Source organism: Ambystoma mexicanum, chromosome 4p (assembly GCF_040938575.1).
Source record: "Ambystoma mexicanum isolate Mex_15411 chromosome 4p, UKY_AmexF1_1, whole genome shotgun sequence".
Lineage (NCBI taxonomy): Eukaryota > Metazoa > Chordata > Amphibia > Caudata > Ambystomatidae > Ambystoma > Ambystoma mexicanum.
The window spans coordinates 905148229-905170489 of NC_090927.1; the positions used below are offsets into that span (position 1 = coordinate 905148229).

General features: G+C 47.1%; 1 protein-coding gene across 3 annotated transcripts in view; it reads left to right on the plus strand.

The window, feature by feature from the left end:
- MDN1 (midasin AAA ATPase 1) overlaps positions 1-22261 on the plus strand; it is a 2688524-nt gene that overhangs the window by 2056514 nt on the left and 609749 nt on the right. For all 3 annotated transcript variants that reach the window (XM_069606482.1, XM_069606484.1, XM_069606483.1), the window contains exon 70: positions 13595-13741. In XM_069606482.1, coding sequence (XP_069462583.1) covers positions 13595-13741 — 147 coding nt within the window. The remainder of the gene's footprint in view (positions 1-13594; positions 13742-22261) is intronic.

The following is a 22261-nucleotide window of genomic DNA, read 5'->3' on the forward strand; positions in this document are numbered from 1 at the left end:
TTTGGTCTCACTTCTAAAAATAATATATAGGAAATATTGCAAATTCTCTCTCAACCCCGCTATTCAGTTTTACCAGATGAAGATTGAACCAATAATTCTGTATAATTTGGATCTGTGCTTGCATGACGTTGATGATTTATTGAACTCTGTCCAGGGTTGTATGTGGAAGCAGGTATTGGGCTTGGCAAACTCAATTCCCAACACATGTATATGTGTTGAATTGGGTTTATCAAGTTTAGCCTCTCGTTTTCTGTGGCGTCAAATAACTACGTACGCCAAAATTCAAACTCCACCTAGAAATTCCATGTATGTTGAGTTTGCAAAAATGTTCTTAGAAAATTCAGTATCTCTTGTAATGTTTGTAATGTTCAAAATAAGAATGGAATCAGCTCTAATGCGGATTAACATCACAAAAGAGGATCTAGTTGTGAGAGTGGGATATTGTAAAAAAATGCTGTACCAAATGGACTGGGTTGAGTCACAGGAGAAGGTTTGCACATATCGTTTGTACAAAGAATTTGCTTCCCATTCACATACAAAATCCCCAAGACTAATGTATATAGAGTGCTTTCCAGACTGTAAAGTACGGAATATGTATATGCGTTTTCGTTTAAATCAATTACACTCTAAAGAACGCATAGGTCAATGGTTGCATTTTGAAACAGATATTTGCCGCTTTTGCAAGTTAGATTCACAAAAAGAAACTGTAAAACACCTGGTTATCTATTGCAGTTATTTTGAAGCTGACAGAATTAAGTACTTGGGAGACAAAAATGTTGGGAATTCTGTTTCATATCATGAAATGTTGTGGTGAAAATGTATGTGTAACCCTCACATTGCTTTTATGTGTGCTCTCGTTAGATTATTAGGTAAAATTGAAGACGAACTTTGTAAAATGAACGACACTGATACTGACACAAATTGAACATCTAGTACGGTCCAAGTATTTCTTTGTTTGTCATTGAGAGGTCTAGAACAGGTCCTTTACCATCTACTAATTATAAAGGTCTTTTTCGCTGTCAGTTTTCTTTCATAAGTTAAATAAGATCTTTCAATGTAAGAATTCGGTAATTTTTAATGTGTTTTTTAGGTGGTCATGTTATATATTATTGCTGTGTATATGTGAGTTGTTCTATATACTTTGTTGTCAAGAGGTTTTGGATATATTTTCTAAATGATGTAACTGAATTCGAATTTTAATTTCCAAGTGTGAAAAGTTTTTTTGTAACTAACACACTATATTAATAAAAAAAAAAAAAGATTTGAACACACTGGCGAGAGTTTCAGGTTCCTTTGAGAAAGGGGGCTGAAGGGCAGGCGAGAAAGGGTGCTGAAGGGCAGGCACGATACACAGATTATTCTTCGTCTAGATCTTGCCATACCGGATAATGCTGCGCATCTTAGGGGTGTCATGTGGGTTCCATGTCATTTCACGACCCACCCCCCTTTTTTCACCCGGTGTTTTGCTGAAAAACTTAATCAAGCCCCCCCTTCATTTAATTATTTTTTTATTTCCCATCCTCCCAACCCTTTGTTTACCCTTTGACACCCTGACCCCTCCCCCAACCTCCAAAAACAAATTGCGATAGAAATTTTCAGCAATACTCATGCAGCAAAACGTCCATCGGAAAAACTGGTGTCAGCTAAAGGAGGCAATACCGCCTTGAGGAGGTTGGTGGGTAAATGGCCGAGAACTGGCTGAAGCTGAATGGTGAGAACACTGGGGTGTTGGTCTTTGGCTACTGGTGTCCTCTGTCTTTTTGGACCCCTGACTTCTGGCCCTCCATTCTTGGCCCTTTGCCCTCTTCAGTTGTCTCCGTTGGAGACCTGGGGATCAAACTATCTTCCTCCCTGTTGATGCACGGTCATATTTCTTCAGTCTGCTGTGTTTGACATTTTAAGCTCAGAATTCTTCGGAATGTCCTTTCTTTTATACCCTATATATTTCATGTTCCTGTGGTGTCTGCTCTGGTGCTGAGCAGTATTGATTACTGCAGCGCTCTCTATCTCGCTCAACTGGTTTATCTTCTGCACCACCTGCAGCTACTGCAAAATGCAGTGGTCCAAGCAGTACTTCGACCTTCCTTCGGTGCCAATATGTCACCCCTTCTTTGTCAGCTTCCTGTTGAGAAGCGAGTACTGTTCAAGTCGCTGTGCATCATTCACAGAGTGTTTTATAAACTTGGTCCTGACTATCTTCAAGCCAAGTTCCCCCTGTATGTGCCTTCTAGAGCTCTTCGCTCCCAATCAGCTCTGATGATTCAAATACCACGGGTGGGACTTTCCCGCATGTGGGGTTGTGCCTTTTCTGTGGCGGCCGCAAGGGCTTGGAATTCTCTCCGCCCTGTCCTTGAAGGCTACTTTTAACATTTTGCCCTTCCGCCGGGCTCTGAAAACATTTATTTTTTAGTTACAAATCTCTTGATTTTCTGATTTTATTATCTATTAGGTGAGCGCCATGACGCCTTCGGGTGAACGTGTGTTTTATACATTTTAATAACATAACATCTGTGCCGACCAGGAAACATGAGGGATCACATGACCATTTGCGCCTACTTCTTCCACTCTTTTGGTCGTCCCACTTTACAGGAGACCCTCTAAGGGCAAAGTCTTTCCTTGTTTGCCCCTATTCACACCAGGGCACTGTGACGATTCCTGTGAAATCACTAAAACCCTGATATTGGCCTCCTCTCATGTGGCCATTGTTAGGCAGAATCCTGTGCAGTGCCCTTAGGGACCACTACACACAATTAAGACTACACGTGGTAATACAAGTTCACCTTTGGTACAAGCCTGTACTACACTGCTAAAGTGGTAGCAGTATCTGAGCAGCCAGACTTATCTCAAGAGTAAATGAGCAGTAGCAGAGATTACACAAAGGATCACAATTACTGTGATTCAAGCAAACACTGACTCAAGGTTTCAGGTATAAAATATAAGTACATTTATTTTATACCATCTGTTCACAAAACACTTCACTTCTATAAATTCAAAACCACACGTAAAATATACTACACACAACCCATTCCACTTGTTCCAGCAAATTCAAGGTAATTACATTAGGATTTGACAGACCGGTGTTGCGATATTAACGCGTACCCGCAAATAGAAATGCTCACAAAGTTAAAACACGCTTCGTACTTTAGAATTTCAAACAAGGGAAAAGTGGATAAAATCACAGGCAATACTTTTGTTGAGGCAAGGGAATCGGAGGACTCGTTCAAAGATGCAGATTAAAGTCAATAGGCCTGCGCCAGTGTCAATGGAGCAGATGCTCAGTTGCCGAGGATCACACGTTGAACAGTTTGAGATTCCAAGAGTACTTACATATTGTCAGATGGAAGGAAAAGTTATAAGCGGGAAGGAAGAAAGAGCAAATCTTTGTGGAGGAAAAGGGTTCACTCCGATACCGGATGGTCAGTCGGTGAGAACGACCAAATGTGCACAGTACCTTATTCCGTTGGAGAAAGCTGGTGCCACGGCAGTTGTTCCTGGTAGTTCCTGGAGACTCACGGTTCCTGCGGCTTCAGTCGTGGGGACAAGGACGACGTCTGGAGCGATCTGCACTACTCAGGGATGAGACCAGCAGCAGCGAAAGACAAAGATGAATAAAAGGTGCTCTCCCTTAAATCAGGACAGGGATCTACTGATGGCTATCCGGACCACTACAGCATGGCAGTCATTTCAACCCAGGAGAGGATTCTCTGACTGAAGAAAAGGGTGAGCTGGTTGATCCCACCAGGCTCAAGGGAAGAAGAAGGGTAGATAGCTCGGGACTGCAGCAGGGCTTCACCGGGACTCGGGATTGCAGCAGCCGTCTTCTTCTCCACTTCTCTTCGGTTCTTGGCAGTTCCAGTGGCGACTTTGCCTTCTAGCCCAAGAATCCTGCCTTTTATGCCAAAATCCCCCATTCACACAGCCTGGCTGTCAATCACTCAGCAGGGGGGTTGTCCAGCACGGACAACCATCTCAGCCAATCAAGACAAAGTGTGACTTGCGTCTCCAAGGAGACCCTGTGCAGGGGGCGACTACACCCTGCCCTCACATTCAACCCACCTAGACACCCAGACGCCAAAGGAGGGCTTCTGGTCAGAAGCCCGCCAAAGGTCGGCGAACAAAGGAGGCAAACCTGGTTTGCCGTGCAAAGAAAGAGCCAAGAAGGATGTTAACAAAAAGAAATAGCGATTAAACCCAATCGGAGCCGAAATAAAAAGTATTTGGGCGAGCGGTTTTAAAGTTCGAGGCTACTCAAATAGCCTAAAACGGTACCACGTAATGTAATATAATCGCGGTAGGAAAATTAGGTTAGATACCACTGCCACCAGCCAAGTCTTAATGTTAAGGGAGCGAAACAATGCTCCAAGAGGCACGGATAAAAGGGCTAAGAATTAACCCTCTCCAATACTCCATATAAGGTGGGGTGTACTGGATCTGTGGTAAAAGTGACTATGTAAAGTTAATGGCAACTTTACCCTTTTCTGGGGGACAGTAGTCAGCCCCAGAAAATGGAGTCGGTGGGAAGTCTGAGACAACCCTGTGTCACTGCACTGAGGGTGCTGTGTAACACACAAAGAGTGGGGCTCCTGAAGTGGTGTACTCCAGAGTCCACAATCACAAAAACAGTTGAAATACACATGGCAAAGCACAGGTAAGGGGTGGGGAAAAGCTCACACTCTTACCAGGTGGAAGAAATAAACTCCAGAAATCCAGCAAAGCTGTTGAGGGACTCTCTAGGTAAGGGAAATTAGCCAGGAAAAGGCAGCCGCTACTGATTCTGACCCTGGCGATGATGGTATGAGAGTGGTTCACATAGGAGACACATTGGGGGAAAGTGGTAACCCCATTAAAACATGACCCTTCTGATCTCCCTGAAATATTAATGGCGTATTGTAAACTGGAGTTCAGTAGTGTAACTGCACATCGCATGCACATAACATCTTCTGCATATAACACATTTAAGTGCAACCAACAGTTGAAATACTTCACCTTAAAAGGGGTGTGTTAGGCAGTATCCTGTGCAATTCCCTTAGGGAGCACTACAGAAGATTAGGACTACAGGTGAGAGCAATAAATCCCCTTTGGTATCAGTCCGTACCACAAAGATTTAGTTGGTAGCTGTGGCTGAGCAGTCAGACTTATCTCAAGAGGGAGATTAGCAGTATTCAGGGTTTACACAATAGGCCTACAGTACTATGGCACAAGAAAACACTGACCAAAGCTTTGTATTAAAAAGTAGATAGATATTTTATACACCTCTAGTAAAGCACATTTATCACAGTTATCAAGCAAGTTAAATTAAGTCAAGGAAAAATATAAACACTCCCTAGTTAAATTGTAGACCAAGTGAACCAGAGTGAAAACTGAGCAAAACGGCACAGTGAAAACCACACAAAAGGGATACTCTATCAATTTCTCACAAGGGAGGGAAAAAGCACAAGTTATATAGAAATAGCTTCTTACACACCCTAGCAACACTTCCCATAAGTTTGTGAACCAGATTAAGCAAGACAGTGCATCATTATAGGCAATACTTAAATGAAAACTGAGCAAAATGGCATTTCACAAGGTTTAAAAAGGGGAAGAAAAGGGTAGTTCTAAGAAGTAGGTGCACCAACACAGTTCTAGTTGAGAATCTAAAGAAGGCAGTTCTAACAAATGTAGCCAGAGTCAGTAGGCCTGTGCCAGAGTCGGTGGTACAGGGCAAGGGCCCAGGAGCAAAATGTTCTTGTAGCTGCAGTCAAGTCTTTGGTTAATGATTTTGAAAAGGTGGATGCAGAAGTTGAAAGACAATGTTAAGAGAGAGGGGCGGCCAACCCAACAGGTAGGTAAAGGATTTAAAACACCTTTAGTGCTACCGCGAAAAAGGGCGGCCTGGCGGAACAATGTACCTTTAAATGAAGAAGTGGCTCCTGCGGTGGCGGTTGTTCCTGGTAGTTCCTGCAGTTCGGGGGATCCAGCAGAGGAAGAGAGGCTCTCGTCGTGGAGGAAGGTTCGAGTTACTGCACTACCCAGGGATAAAACCAGCCGCGGTGCTGCCCGACGAATAAAAGGTACGCTCCTTTAAATCTCGTTCCGGTTGGACTGGTACCTGGCTATCTGGCCTCCGAGTACAGGGTACAGGAGATTTGACCATGGCAGGTCCGGGAAGGCGATTGGTAAACTGGTTGGCCCCACCAGCTCAAAGGAAGAAGGCTCTTGCCGATGAGGATCTTCTCCCGTCGTGTGGAGAAAAGTGGTGAGACGTTTCAGCAGGGCTTCACCGGTGGTTGTCGTTGTAGATGTCTTTGGCTTCTCTCTTCTTCGGCTTCTTCGTTCCAGTGGCGACGTCTTGCTCTTCCAGTCCTCAGGCCCCTGCTTTTATACAAAAAGATCCCCATTCATACAGCCTAGCTGTCACTCACTTAGTGGAGTAGTCATCTTGGCGGGAGACCCTCCAGCCTATCAGGATAGAGTGCGACATGAGTTGCTGAGGCAACCCTGTCCAGGGGTCCTACTCCCCCTCCCACACAATGGACCCACCCCAGACTCAGTGGCGCAGAAAGGAGGGCTTCTCGGCAGAAGCCCGCCAAAAGGACGAACAAAGGATCCCCGACCTGGGTTAGGAGTTTAGAGAAAGACACGAGAACGAAGTTGTATTAAAGTTCTGGCAAATAAAACCTGCCGGAGTCAAGTTAATATTAAAATGCACCTGTGGTATGTTAGAGGTTGTCAGAAAAAGTGGTAGCCTCGAACAATGGAAAAATCCCCTAGGAAAATATTTGCGGTTGAATATTTATGGTAGTAACCACTGCCACCAGCCAGAAACTTTTGAGAGCGGGACTATACGGTACCCTCTCAAAAATGAACATAAGGGAAAAATAGTAAGATGGTTTGTACTGGTTTAGTTCATAAAAATTGACTAGTAAAGTCAATGGGGACTTTACATTCCCTGGGAGACAGTAGTCAGTCCCAGGTTATGGAGTCTGTGTTTGGGGGTAGCTACGACACCCCTGTGTCACTGCACTGAGGGTGCTGTGTAACACATGTGAATAAAGATGGTTCCTATGGAGGTGAGAAAAACCCATAGACATTAAACACAAAAATAGCCTAGAACACGCATAGCAAAAATGCCTAAGAGTGGGGAAAAAGAGTCTCATTCTTAGCAGGAAAAAAGAAACAAACCCTTCAAATCCAGCAAAGCTGCTGGGGGACTCTATAGGTAAGGGGAATTAGCCATAGAATGAGAATTCTCCCTAACAGGGTGAAAACATTTTGGACTTCAATTCTCATTCTACAAAAAAGACTGTTACATTGTTTGGAGTTACTTTGGTTTCACTCCAGTGTTCAATGGAAGAGACATTTTGTTTGACCAATTTGAGAGACACATGTAGGATGAACGACAATTTATATTTGTACTGATTAGAATATGGTTGGAACAGAACTCATTCAAAGGTCTTCTGAATTGATCCAGCGGACGGGAGTTCAACCATCGCCATAATGATTACTCTATTGGATCTATAATTTTGAAATGTTGCACGTTCTTTTGTTAAGCTGGAACAGATACTTCTCCAGCATGGGGGTCTGGCATGGATTTGCATGCTCATGAATATTCTCCAATCCCCAGGCTAAGAATCCTCGGTAAAAGAAAAGAGTTTTGCTTTAGCCTGAAAACTGTATTTTACTCTCTAAACAATCACTGTCCTTTGGGTCCTACTGCCCTATCCAATGACGGTCGTCTCCCAAACTTCCACCCCGGTGGCCATCTTCCGATTTTTACTGCACGTTTCAGTTTGGGGAGTCTTCACATATTGCTCTTTGGGCCTTTTTTGATATTTCAAGTTTTTTCAATAAAATGACAACGTTGTTACATCTTAAGTCTTCTCTCCTAGGTTTTTCAAAGGTCCAGGCTTGGGCCTAGTTTGCACACCGACTGCCCTGTCAACGTCATAGACCTTTGTTATTTTGGCAACGGGAGGGGCCATTAAGACCGTTGTGTCCACAATGAAGACGACTGCTACACCGCAAGTGTCTTCACCTCCATGGGCTGCCGACGGCTGCGCCCGCAGCTCCTGAGGAAACCATTATGCGAGACAGGCTCCCATGGTCGCTTTTCCCTAAGATTTCAGGGAGATTGAGGGAGCTGCTGCCTCCTAAGGATTTTCTCCCCAGGGTGGGGACGGTAACCCCGGCAAGCTTGCTGGGTGTCTCTGAGGAGATCCCCACGAATACACACCAGCTCCGATGACCATCACCTGCCTGACGGTTACTATTCTCACCATGAGGGAGGCCCCAGCCCCATATCCCAGGAGGGGTCACCGAGAGTGAAGCTGGATCTGCCTTTTGGTACATCTTTCAGCCCAGAACCTGCACCTGAGAATCCAGTCACGCCTCAGCCAGCTCCAAGGGACATGTCTTTGGTCGTTTACAACCCTCCACACCTTGGTATTGCAGATACAGCAGAGGGTACCAGCTACTCCGGTTCCTGGACCGATCAGTAGCCCTCCGAGACCTCCAGTGAGGAGGAGTTCTAGGCAGAGTCCGACAAGATCAAGGCGTCATCAAGCCCTGCCAAACCAATTCGCAACCCAGCCCCTTGGGTCGGAAACTGCATCCAGCACTGCCCCTGGCCAGAGACTGTTGACCCCTTTTGACCCCGACACAGGCACGGACACTGCATCGACCCATACAGAGGAGTATAACGATTATGTGCTGGCTGATGGTGAGCTTCTGGACACGTACAAGCCCACCGGGACTTTGCCCCCAGGTGAGGTAGGCTCCTTTCATAGCATGCCTTCAAGGACCTCCGCATTGTTCAACTCTGTCCCGGAAAGAAAAGAAGGAAGGGTTCCTTTTTCAGCTCCGGGAGTCTTCACGGTAGACTGTCATGTCAATTCCACTGCTGGACGAGATTTGGGAGGAAGGTAGGAGCTGTTGAAGATGCTGCATACCGCCCCTCCCAAAAGAGACTGGAGATGAAATATAGGGTGCTGGACTCTGCCCCCCCAGCAGGAGTCAAGTCCTAAAGATTTAAGTGGAGGAACTCATCTGCGAATCTAATGGGATGTGACATCACCAGAAATTAGCATATTATGGTGAAAAATGCATATTTCATTAAATTGGTTTTGCATCACCACGAAAGTTGCATAGAACAAATGCAATTTGCTTTTCATAAAATTAACACACACACACACAACTAAGAGGATATTTTCTTCCAATAGTGTTTTAGAAAATGTTAAAAGGTGTGCATGTTTTAAGTTCCAAGAACCAATACAAATGTTTTCCCTGGAACTTGCAGTAACGAAACATTTTACCTTTTTGTTTATTTTTAATCAGGTTTTATGGTGCAGTGGTGAAGTGTCCAGCCAGCAAACCTGACAACTGCAGTTTGATTCGCAAGGTCGGCTTTAGTTCATAAATTCAAAAAGGGCATTCAATGTTTTTCATTTTATCTGGGGAGGGGGGGACTGAGTCCACCCTCTGAAAAAAGTGGGTGGACTCGGTCCACCCGCGTGTACCCTCGACTTGAGCCCTGCCCCCAGGTCCCTGGTATTGCACCCTTCTCCAGACTCTGTGGTGTCTGTCGCCACCAGGAAATGCCGGCGAACACATCCTCCTCATCCACACTGCCTCCGAACCAGGAGTAAAAGAAGCTGGATGTGATTTAGGAAGCGCATCATCTACACTGCGGCTTCAGCCATCAAATCCGCCAACGCTCTAGCCATCCTGTCCCGGTATGATCGGGAACTCTGATACAAGCTTGGGCCGGTCCTTGACTTTCTACCAGAGGACAAGAAGGCTGATTCCCTGGCCCTATTCCAAGAGGGCGAGGTGGCTTCGGACCATGCCATCACGGTGGTACTGGATATTGTAGACTCTGGCTTCTGCCAGATGGGCAACGGAGTAGCCCTGCTACTCCAAGTTTGGTTGGCAGCTACGGATTTAGGACAGATGTCATCCAAGGTGGTGGATATGCCTTTTGACAGGAGCAATTAGTTCGGAAAGGCGGTGGAGGAGACGCTCCAATCCATTATGACCGATACAGAGACTGCACGGTCCCTGGGGAGTCTCAGGCAGAGAAGATCATCCTTTCGTTCCTCAAGAGGAAATCTGGCAGATCCTTCAAGGGATACTCTGTAACATATGGCCAGCCCTCCCGCTCGACCACCCAAGAGGCCTACAGAGGGCGCTCACAAGCCTAGGGAAGAGTTGTTGTCACCCACATGCCAGGATGTAGATGCCAAAACAGGCCTGAATTGGCCGTGGTTCAGGGCCCCCACTTTCACACCCTAGTGGGTGTCCGGCTAACAAATGTTGACAAGTGGAAGACCATCACTATGGTACAATGGGTGCTGGATCTTTTTCATCAGCAGCACACCCTGGAATTCCAACACAGGTGTTCTCTCATTCCTCCTGTGGTGCTTCATGAACTACACATGGCCCAGCTGCTGCAGAAGGTTCAGGCTATGTTTAAGAAAGGGGGCGATGGAGCCTGTCACCCAGCGCCACTGGGGCTCCGGAGTGTACTCCTGAACATTTCTGGTACAAGTCCGAAGGGTGGAGGCCAATCCCAGACTTAAGACACCACAACAAGTACTTGAATTCCCAGAAGTTCAGGATGGTCACATTGCAGCATGTGCTCGAACAGCTGGAGAATGGGTATTTCCTGGCAACCTTGGAACTAGAGGATGCCTTCTTTCACGTCCCCATTCACGCAAAACATCGGAAGTTCCTACGGTTGGTGGTCCAGGGACAAGGCCCTGCCCATCAGCCTGAAGTCAGCGCAGATCGTGTTCACAAAGTGTTTTGCTCCAGTCGCAGAGCATATGTGCCTCTATTGGCGCAACGTCTGCCCTTACTTAGACAACTGTCTGATCCGCTTCCGCGCGCTGGCAATACAGCACACCACAGAGACCATTCACCTTCTGACAGATCTTGGATTCTCTATCAACTATCCGAAGTACTGCGTGGAGTCATTGCAAAATGCTCTGTTCCTGGGCACCCGCCTCAACATGGTTGCATCCTTGGCGACCCCCTTGGAGAGGGTGACTGCCATCCTGGGGAAGGTGTGCAGCGTCTGTCGTTGATGCAGAACGCCAAAGTGCAATCCATCAAGTAGTTGGGCATGATATCCTCCTGCATCCACCTCATCCCGCTGTGTTAACTTCAGATTCAACCTCTTCGGGAGTTTCTGGATGCACAGTGGCTGCAGATTACGGGCACTTCGACGGACAAGGTCGTTCTCAACTAGGAGTTGCGACAAGCTCTTCGATGGTGCAGGGCACGCCCACAACTCAAATGGGCTCCTTTCCAGATGCCTCCATTCGAGGCCACGGTTATCATGGACGCCTCCCTGGAAGGGTGGGGGGCCCACACTGTACAGTCCACGCCAGGGGCCTCTGCCTCCCAGAAGAGGACGACATCAACAGCCTGGAACTCTGGGCCATCTTCTGAGCCAACAGGTTGTTCCTACCTCAGCTTAAGGGGAAGGTTGTGTGCATCTTCATGGACAACATCACCATGTTCTACATCCAAAAGCAGGGTGGGACGCGCTCTCCTGCGCTTTCCCAAGATACCCAGGCCCTGTGAGACTGGGCCATCCTTCAGGGAATGTTCCTCGTACCCTTTCACCTGGCAGGCATCAAGAACACCATTGCAGACTCGCTCAACAGGGAGCTGTGGTCCGACCAGGAATAGGAGCTTCAAGAGGGGTTGGGCCCAAATCGACCTTTTGCGACGGCAACCAAGTCCCAGAGGGTCGCCAGCAGGTTTCCTCAGCCCGGCAGCCTGGGGGATGCCTTCTCGTTCCCTGTACGCCTTCCCTCCAATTCTGCTCCTGCTATGTGTAATCAACCCACTCAGACGTTGTCATTATAGGATGATACATCGCTCGGGCAGATCTAGTACCCAGACCTGCTCTGTGGCTCCATCCATCCAAACCTCCACTTCCAGACCTTCTTGCCAGATGAGACAGAACAATACTGCACAACGACCCAGTGCGGCTGACCCACACTGTCTGGCTCCTTCAGCCCTAGAGTTTGGACACTAAGTTTTCCCACTGGAATGCCAGAAAATTCTGCCCAAGTCCAGTGCGCCCTCTACGCTGTCATGCTACGGTCACAAGTGGAAGCACTTACATGGTGGAGCGGGACTCAGAAAATTACACCACTGCGAGTCACAGCTCGGCAGCTCCTTCTGTATATGCGCTTTCCCTGGCCAAGGCTGACCTGGCTCACGCCTTGATCAAGGTGTATCTGGCTGCCATATCCTGTTCCACCAGGACGCCTGTTAAGCCATCTCTGTGGTGGCAGAGATTTGTCAAGGAGTTCCTCAAAGGCCTCTTCAGGACTTTTCCACCGGTGAAGGTTCTTGCTCCGGCTTGGGCGCTCAACATGGTTTTGACCAAGCTCATGGAGGGCCCCTTTTGAACCAATTCATCCAGCTCCTTTGAAGTTTCTCTCGTGGAAGACTTTTTTTGGTGGACATCACCTCGACCAGGTGGGTTTGGAGATCTAGGCCCTCTCTTGCAAGCAGCTTCACTTGTCTTTCCATGCTTCAACGGTGGTGCTGGGGACCCATCCCACCTTTATGCCGACGGTTGTTTCAGAATTGCACCTCACCAAGCCTTTGGTTCTGCCAGTCTTCTTCCCGAATCCTTCTACGCCGGCAAAAAGGACATTGCATTTGCTGGACGTTGCTCGTGCTTTGAAATTTTGTGTGGCACGCACAAAGGACTTTCGGAGACATCTCAACTTTTTCTGGCCTGTGAATCACAGTAAGGCCCTGTCAAAGGCTTCCATATCCAGGTGTCTCTCCGGCTGCATCATGCACTATCGTCTGGCTAACTGACCTTTTCAGGCCTGCCGAGATCTCATTCTATCAGAGCCATTGCAACAACAACAGCTTTTCTCTCTGGTGTTCCCTGCTTGACATCTGCAGGACTGCTATGTGGGGATCTAGCTACGCCCTTCAACAAGATTGTACTGCATCGTCAGGGATTATAGGCAGGACTGTCATGCCAGCCAAGCGGTGCTGAACAACCTGTTTCTGGCGGGTGAGTCTGTTGCAGGGGTAAGTGTGTTGCTTCTGTGAGCCTTACCACCTCACATGGTTGTGCATATGTACTGCTGTGTAATGTATTCCTGAGCATGTGAATCCATGCAGGACCCCATGGTGGAGAAGGAACAAGTTACTTACCTGTAACTCTTGTTCTCCAGCATGGGTCTTCCGTGGGTTCACATGCGAACCCTCATTCTTCCCCTCTGGCTCTTCTTGGTTCATACTGCCACTTTACATGCGCTACCAAATATTAAGATGGCCACCAGGGGTGGATCTTAGTAGGACGAGTGTCATTGGCTAGGGGCAGTATGACCCAAAGGATAGTGATTGGCAATAGGAGGCGAGCAGTTTTCAGTCTAAAGCAAAACTGCTTTAGTTTTACCATGGATTCCCAGCCTAACGACTTAGAATATTCATGAGCATGCGAATCCATGCAAGACCCATGCTGAGAACAAGAGTGACAGGTAAGTAACTTGTTCCATATTCAACATTATTGCCTATCGGATTTAGCAAATTTCTTCGTTTATCCATCTAAATACATTGTGTTTCTTTTTAACAGGAACTGAAAAATTGACCTTGCCATCTGTGGTCCGCACACTGCAGGCCTTTATTGAGGGCTCCACACTTGGAGAGTTTAATACACGCCTTCAGATGCTCCTGGTTTTCCATTGCCATGTGCTGCTGATGCCTCAAATTGTAGGAAAAGGTAATGTACTTCTCCAGATACTTTAATGAATTTGTTAAAAAGAGAAATGTAATTATTCTTGCATTTGTTCCCTATGTTATGGAATAGGTAATTTGCCGTCTCCTTAAGAAGGTTCAAAAGAAATCAAATGGGAGAGCAGAACATCTTTTTAAAATGTTAAGAAAAATTGAAAGTACTTAGTTGTATGGCATCTCCCTATGTGTTTCATTGCACTTTGACATCCAGGTGTACTGAATGGGTTTCATTGTAAAGTGCTGACTTTCAACCTTCTCATCCTATCTTGTGGTTGGGTTATGAACTTTAATGTTCAAGCTGATCAGAGTAGCAGTGCTTCAAACTAGCAAGCCAACCCAGAATACAATACTGTGCAGAAAACTCAATTGGTTACAACTTGTTTTATTCAAATGGTTGAAGCAGAGGTGTACAACTCATTCCAAATGGAGCATTTATAATCTTTCAGGTGTGGTCCGAGCTCTGCTTGTTTTAAAATCAACCTGAACAGAAGGAAGTAAAAAAAAAAACAGCATATGATAACCTCTCTGTAATGTTATTTCTGATGAATGTTCCTCCCTCAGATTTCTCATCTTTAATATTCCATCTCCAGCTGACTTTAGAAATTGTTTTGTTAATAGGGGACGCAGCATGGCTCCATGTCGGGTCTGCTTGGTGCCATTATGTGGCTCGAGCCGGACATGACTTTGGGGCCAATATATATAGAGCCAGTGTTCTCTTGGTCATCAGTTGTTAGGGAGATTTATCATTTTTATACTTCATCCCCTCTCCTAGTGAGACCTGTAGCAGCCTTTTTCTACTCATTCATTGTTGTGGGCTCTGTCTTCTGGAACTGTTCTTTGTACTATGCATTCTCTACCTCTCCTGCTCCCTCCTAGGCCCTTTGCACAGCAATGGCATCTCATTTCACCACTAATAACATATTGTCCACTCTCTACTCTTCCTCTACCTCTACCATACCAGGCCCCTCTCTAGCCGCATCTCATCTTCCTTTCTCCTCCTTCCCCCTCTTCACTCCGACGATGTTTCTAGACAAGTCCGATCTATGAAAGTTACATCAAAGCAGGTGCTCCCCTGCTCCTCCGGAACCATTAAGGACCACATCGACACCCTTGCTCAAGCCTTGGCCGATTTTTGCAATCACTATTTTGCCACTGGAACCTTCCAGTCTCCCCTTAAGCACTCCCTTGTGCACCCCCTTCTTAAGAAACCCTCTGCCGATTGTTTCTCTCCGGCAAATTATCACCCGATCTCCATCACTCCTTCCCTGGGCAAACTCCTGGAAAATCTGGCCATCTCCCAGCTTAATCTACACACTGAATCTGTTGGTTGTCTCCATGACCACCAACCTCGCTTCAGAGTAGCCAGAAGCACGGAAACTGCTCTCTTGAACACCTGTGAAAACTTGCTCTCCAATATTAACTCTTTTTTATTTATTTGCATTTGTTAAGCGCGCAGCAGACCGGAGGCATTGTGGCGCTCGTTAGACCGCTTACTTACAGATGTGATGAACAATTGCAATCATAAATACAGGCATGAAGATATAGCAGAACATACAGAGGGTCAGATGAAGAGGAAGGTTTTCAGTTCTTTTGCGGATGCTGAAGAGAGTTTTCTGTTCTGATGTCTGTGGGTAGGACGTTCCATAGCTTGGCAGCTATATAGGATAAACCTAAACTGCCCGCTTTCGACCTGTTGATGTAGGGAGTGTGTAAAAGGTTGGTGTAGTGGGTCCTGATAGGTCTAGCGTGAACCGGTTTGATTCTAGTTTGCGCAAGATATGAAGGGGCTGTGAGAGTGAGACATTTGTGGGTGAGGGTGAGGATTTTGAAACTGATGCGTACTTGAACAGGGAGCCAGTGAGCTGCCTGTCTGGCCTTGGAGATGTGTTCCCTTCTGGGAAGGCTTAATGCTGCTCTGAGTGCATTAATTTGCGTGATTTGAAGTCTGTTTTTCGAGGTGCCTGCTAGGAGGGCATTACAATAGTCCAGTTTGGCACCAATAGTTGCTCTAGCTATTGTAAGACAGTTGGGCTTGGATAGGTATGGTTTTGCTGCATTTATGAGTTTATTGGTGTGTGCAGAGGTGATGGCGCTGACCTGCCTGGACATGGATAGCGTGGAGTCTAAGTAGACGCCTAAAGTCTTTACCGAAGTGGATACAGGGTTGCTAGTGTTATCAATGGTGAAATTGGAGTACAAATTGTCTAGTTTGGCTAATTTTGTTCTTAGCCCTAGAATGATGATTTCGGTCTTCTCCCCATTGAGGCAGAGGCCATTGGCTGCCATCCAAGCCTGGATGGTGGTGTATATTGCGTGTAGTGCTTCGGCGTCTCTAGTGTAGGTGCCAGTAAGTGGTAAGAGTACTTGCGTATCATCAGTGTAGTTAGTATACGTGATGCCTAAGGCATCAAGCTTGTCGAAAAGGGGCTTCGTTAACAAGTTGTATAGAGTGGGTGCAGTGCAGGAGCCCTGCGGGATGCCACAGTGCATGGTGGTGGGGGCAGCATTGGCTATTTCTGAGAATACTTTCATTGCCCTGCCCGCTAAGAAGGTGACCCAGAGTGAGGCTTTTTTAGAGAACTTGGCTGAGTGGGTAAGGTGTGAGTTAAATGTCTTGTCATCTACAAGATCAAAAGCAGGCGAGAGGTATAAGAGGAGCAGGAGGGCTGGATTGCCTTTATCCATGATTTGGGATATCTGTTTTTTTAGTTCTACCAACGCAGTTTCCGTGCCATGACCTTTTCAAAACCCTGATTGCCTTCTTCTGGGAATAGGTGGTTTCTTGGCAGTGTGCAGCTTTATCCAAGACCTTGAGGAGGAATGGCACCGTGGTTTTGGGTCGGTAGTTGTTAGGCTGTGTGGTGTCAAGGGTAGTGTTTTTTTTTAAAAGGAGGGGTACCCACGCTTGTTTGAGGCTTGTTATGGATGATTCCAGTTCTGAAGGAGGCATTAATGAAAGCTGTTATAAGTGGGACAAGGAGGTCTGCACAGTCCTTGATGAGTTTGGGAGGACAGATGTCTCCTTTACACATAGAGGGTTTTAAAATTCTGAGGAGGTTGGTGACTTGCAATTCTGTGATATCTTTAAACGTGAAAAATTGTTTGGAATTAGTTGATGGGGGAGTCAGTTTGTTTGGGCCCAGGAATGTGATATAGGTCTTTGTGATGACCCTTAATTTTGTTATGAAGGAGCTTGATTTTATTTAGCATGGCGGCTTGGATACTAGAGCACCAAGCTTCATCTTTGATGATCTCATCTGGTGTTTTGTGGGGAGAGAGGAGTTCATTGAAAATGGCAAAGATTTCCTTAGATCTAACCATCCTTCTGTCCTCATGCTCCTTGATATATCCTCTGCTTTAGACACAGCAACCACGCCATCCTGCTCAATTGTCTCTGTGAAAACCTGGGTATCTGGTCAGGCCCTAGCCCGGTTGACCTCCTTTCTCACAGATTGACCCTCCCAGGTCCAGCTTGGGTCTTTCCTCTCTTGTATCTCTCTCTCTACTTGTGGTGTTCCCCAGAGATGACAGTCGGCTCTTTCCGGCTCCCCTCGGCCACCTTTGTTTCTTCTCTCATACCAGACTGGCTGCAATTCAGGAATGGCGTGCCACCAATGATCTCTGCCTTAATGCCTGTAAGACAGAGATCCTCCTCATTGGTACACCTGCCCATATCGTCGTCCTCTCTCTGGCAGCCCACCCTGGGCACTCTACCTGCACCTTCCTGAGAGGCTGAGTCGTCACACTATTGGCTGCACCTCTTCAGAGGTATTCTTCCTTTTCTCACTTCCCTCCAGAAGTTCACTGTCTCCAGGGCCCTGGTCCTCTCTAGGTTGGACTACTGCAACAGCCTCTTTCTAAATCTGCTTCCTCCACTCTTCGCCCTTTACAACTATTCCAGAACAGGACTGCAAGACTTTTCCTTGGCCTCAAGCCCAGGGATCGTATTTCTCCAGCCCTGAAATCTCTTCAGTGGCTCCCTGTGGCTGCATGGATCAAGTTCACGACTCTCTACATCGTCAACAAGGCTTTCTGAGGCCGGGATCCACACTACATCCAACTTTCTCTTCCTAAGCATCTTCCTTCTAGAGCCCTTTGCTCATCCACCTCTCTGAGGGTCAGGCGCTTCTCCAGGCAGAGAGTGGGGCGAAGATCTCTGACTTTGGCCAGGGCCTCCCTCTGGAACAGCCTCACTCAAACTTGAGCCGGACCACCTAAGGTTCCGGAAGCAACTCAAGACCTTCCTTTTCGCTTTCTCTCTCCCTGTCCTTTGCTGATGTCCCTTTCTGCTGCGCATACTGGTTACATAGCCACCCACTGAAATTACGGGACCAGGCTTCTGCATGACCAGTAGCCCTAGCACTGCCTCTGGGCCTCCCAACCACTTAAAGCACTGTATCTGCAACCCTACATTCCCCCCAACTCTCTGCAATTATGAGCCACCTCCCGGCAGCACTTACAAGTTAATTTGCAGTCTCTCACGTCAACCGCTCAGAGCCCCCCCCCCCAGTACACCCCCACCAACCCCTCCCCCCCACCCACCTCCCTCTTGCACTTGGGCGATCTGAATTACACAATGCGTAATAAGATCCCTGTTTTGTCCTCCTTCTGTCCTCCCTGCCTTGTCGCTCCTAGAAAAACTTGTGTAAAGGCGCGTCATACATGACTTATCATATCATATTGTACCTGTGCTATGGAGTCTGTCTGCTCCATAGCTCTTAAAGGTATCTGTGTTTTACTACTGCAGCACACAGCCTCTTATGGGCAGTGCTGCCGGGGACCCTTCAGGTCCTGCTTTAATTTTATTTTTTAATATCCTCCAGTAACTACAGTTTTTAGGGATAGAGAGGTACTTGGTATCTCTCCCAAAACTTGATAGACTTGAGAAATTGGCACACCACCTTAGGTGGAGTGCCAAAGGGATACCTAGTATGCCCCTTCTCTCTGCTCCTTGACTTTTTAGTCACATAGACAATCCCCTATTTATGGCTGGTGGCAGTGGACATGTTCTACCAACTACTTTGTATTTTTTGGTACCCCAGGCTTTGGCCATAGCCTCAGTAGTGCACAATAAGGGCACCCAAATACCAATTTAGGACCCTGCTTTTTGTTCTTTTTCAGCCCTTCTACCATTCTGGGAGGGGGGAGGCCTGTGTGTGTTTTTGCCTTTGGCGGGAACCCTTGAGTTATCCCCGCCTAGGCTCCAGTATGTCTGGGCAGGCAGGAAGTGGGCGGGTGGGTGGGTCGGTGGGGGGGGTGGGGATGGGGATGGTTCTTCCACCCCCTGTCCTTTGACTGCCGGAGTGCCTGAATAGGTCCAGCTCCCACAGGTAGTCTGGCTGTCCTGATTGGACAGCCAAACACCCCTTTCTGTTAGATGCTGAGAGAGAATGCAGAGGAGTGTGTGCTGGAACTATATAAATGATGAGGTTTCTGGAGTGAAAAGCAAGTCAGCCACTCGATGCTGAAATAACCGAAGATGGCCAGAGACGCCTGTAGACCCTTTGCAACACTGTGAAGCAACCACTGCTGTCCTGAACCCATTTTCGGTGCGACAGAGGAGCTCCGGAGAAGACGACTCCTTCCCTTTGGCTGGTGGGAACAACCAGTCCCAAGATGAACTTTGAAACTAGCTGTTGTTGGGGAGAATTCTCATTTATGGCTTATTTCCCTCTCCTAGTGAGTCCCTCGGCAGCTTTGCTGGATTTCAGGGGTTTATTTTTTCCACCTGGTAAGAGTGTGAGCCCTTTTCCCACTCTTACATGTGTTTGCCATGTGTATTTCTACTGTTTGTGTGATCTTGGGCTCTGGAGCACACCACTCCATGAGCCCCCCTTTTTGTGTGTGTTACACAGCACCTTCAGTGCAGTGACAGTGTTGTCTTTGCGACTTCCCACTGACTCCATTTTTCTGAGGCTGACTGCTGTCCCCTAGAAACCTGTAAAGTTGCCATTAACTTTATATATTCATTTAAAACTGCAGACCCAGTACACCCCATCTGACATGGAGTACTGGAAAGGGTTAATTCCTATCCCTTTTTGTCTGTGCCTCTCTGAGCTTTGTTTTGCTCTTTTAACATTTAGACTTGGCTGGTGGCAGTGCTAGCTACCCTAACTTTTCTACCGCGATTTAAACTATATAAACGTGGTACTGTTCCAGGCTATTGTATTAGCCTCAAACTTAAACCCGCTTGCCCAAATACTTTTTATTTCGGCTGTGGTTGGGTTTAATCACCATTTCTTCTTGTTAAAGTCCTTCCCGTGTTTTACTTTGCGCGGGAAGATTTGCCTCCTTTGTTTGCCGGCTTTTGGCAGGCTTCTGTCCAGAAGCCCTCCTTTGGCGTCTGGGTGTCTAGGTGAGCTGAATGTTAGGGAGGGGTGTAGTCGCCCCCTGCACAGGGTCTCCTTGGAGACCCAGGTCGCGCTTTGTCTTGATTGGCTGAGGTGGTTGTCGGGGCCGGACAACTCCCTTGCTGAGTGATTGACAGCCAGGCTGTGTGAATGGGGGATTTTGCAATAAAGACTGGACTCTTGGGCTAGAAGTGAGAGTCGCCACTGGAACAGCAAGGAACCGAAGAGAAGCTGAGAAGAAGACGGGTGCTGCAACTCCTGAGTCCCGGTGAAGCCCTGCTGCAGTCCTGAGCTATCGAGCCTTCAACGACAAGAGAAGATCCAGTCCAGAGTCGTCTTCCCTTGAGCCTGGTGGGATCAACCAGCTCAGCTTCCACAGGCAGAGGATCCTCTTCTTGGTCGAAATCACTGCACACAGCTGTAGTGGTCCGGCTAGCCATCTGAAGAGCCTCTCCTGTTAAGGCGTGCACCTTTTATTCACCGTTGCTTTGCTGCTGCTGGCTTCATCCTTGGGTAGTGCAGATCGCTCCAGATGTCCTCCTTCTTGTCCCCACGACTGAAGCTTCAAGAACCATGAGTCTGCAGGAAACTACCAGGAACAACTGCCGTGGCACCAGCTCTTCATACCACGAAGGTACTGTGTCCGACTTCGAAGAACTAGGGTAAACCCTCTTCTCACCAAAGGCTTGTCCTTATCTTCCTTCCCTCGTATAACTTTTGCTTCCCTTTTGACAATATCGAAGTATTCCTGGCAATCTCAAATCGTGAACTGTGCTAACCTTGTAATCCTCGACAACCGGACCCCTGTCCCATTGACACTGGCACAGGCCTATTGACTTTTATCTTCGTGTTAGAAAGTGTCTCTTGATTCTATCTGCCTTGACAAAAGTATTGCCTATGATTTTTGACCCCAACTCGCTTGTGTTAATTCATGTGCTAAGTGTTTTTGACTATGGTAACAATTCTTCTCGCGGGTACGTGTCTCTTTCGTGAGACCGAACTGTCATTACTGTCAAAAAGTGATCGCGTAACAACTCCCGATAACGTCTTTGTTTCACAACACCGTTCTGTCAAATCCAAAGGTACTTGCATTGAATTCTGCTGCACAAAGTGAATTGGTTGTGTGTAGTGTATTTTACGTGTGGTTTTAATTTTTTCTTTTATTTTTTTTTTTAAAAACTTATTTTTATTAAGTTTTCAGCATACAAAAGAGAAGAAAAAAAAAGAAAAACGCTCCCCTACGCCCTCCCCATCCACCCTCCCCCCCCAAGGCAACAGAAGTCCATTCATATCTCCATGGCTTCCTGATGCATTCTCTCCATGGTCGTGCCTACAAACCCAACAGTACAGTACCCCCCAAAGATCCCACCTCCCCCCGGAATGGCTTCTCCTTGTCCACGATCCATTAACTTCATGAATTATTGCCAGCACTCAACACAGGTCCAATAGTCGCAGGCATTGAGGGTGCCACCCAATCAGGAAATCGTCTTTAAGAAAAGCCAAAGTTTCTTCCCAATCTCCAGCGAAGGACTGTAGTTTGTTGTCCTTCGCATACGTTGCCCATTCAAGTGCAATGTTTTCCCAAAGTTTGCGTAACAGGTCCTGCAATAAAGGGACCTCCTTACTCTTCCATCTTTGTGCTATTACCGTCATAGCTGCAATTGTAAGAATCGCTCTTGCTTTCCCTCTGGATTTAGGTTCCCCCGCACCACTGATCCACCCTAAACCCATAATCTCCTCAGGGGGTCTGCTACCCCCGGACCAAAGGCCTGCTCCTGAGCTCTCTGAACCCCCAGCAAAAAAGGCCTTATTTTCGGGCATGTCCACCAAATATGCTGCATCGTGCCCTCAATCCCACAGCCTCGCCAACAGATCCCGGGGGTAGCGGGGTAAATCTCCAGCAGTCGAGCTGGTGTATAGTGCCACACAAGTAGAACCTTATACCACATCTCCTGTAGTTGGGATGCTCTAACTAGCCTGGGGATCATCCTCCACAATCTTTCCCACTCCTCAAGCTCAATCCCCCTTCCCAGAATCCGTTCCCACCTTCCCACGTACGCCCAGGGGCTTCTAATAGTGGCTTCGTCTAAAATCCTATAGAGATTAGATATGAGACGCTTGGAGCCGTCGTTAGATAGAAGGAATCTCTCGAACCT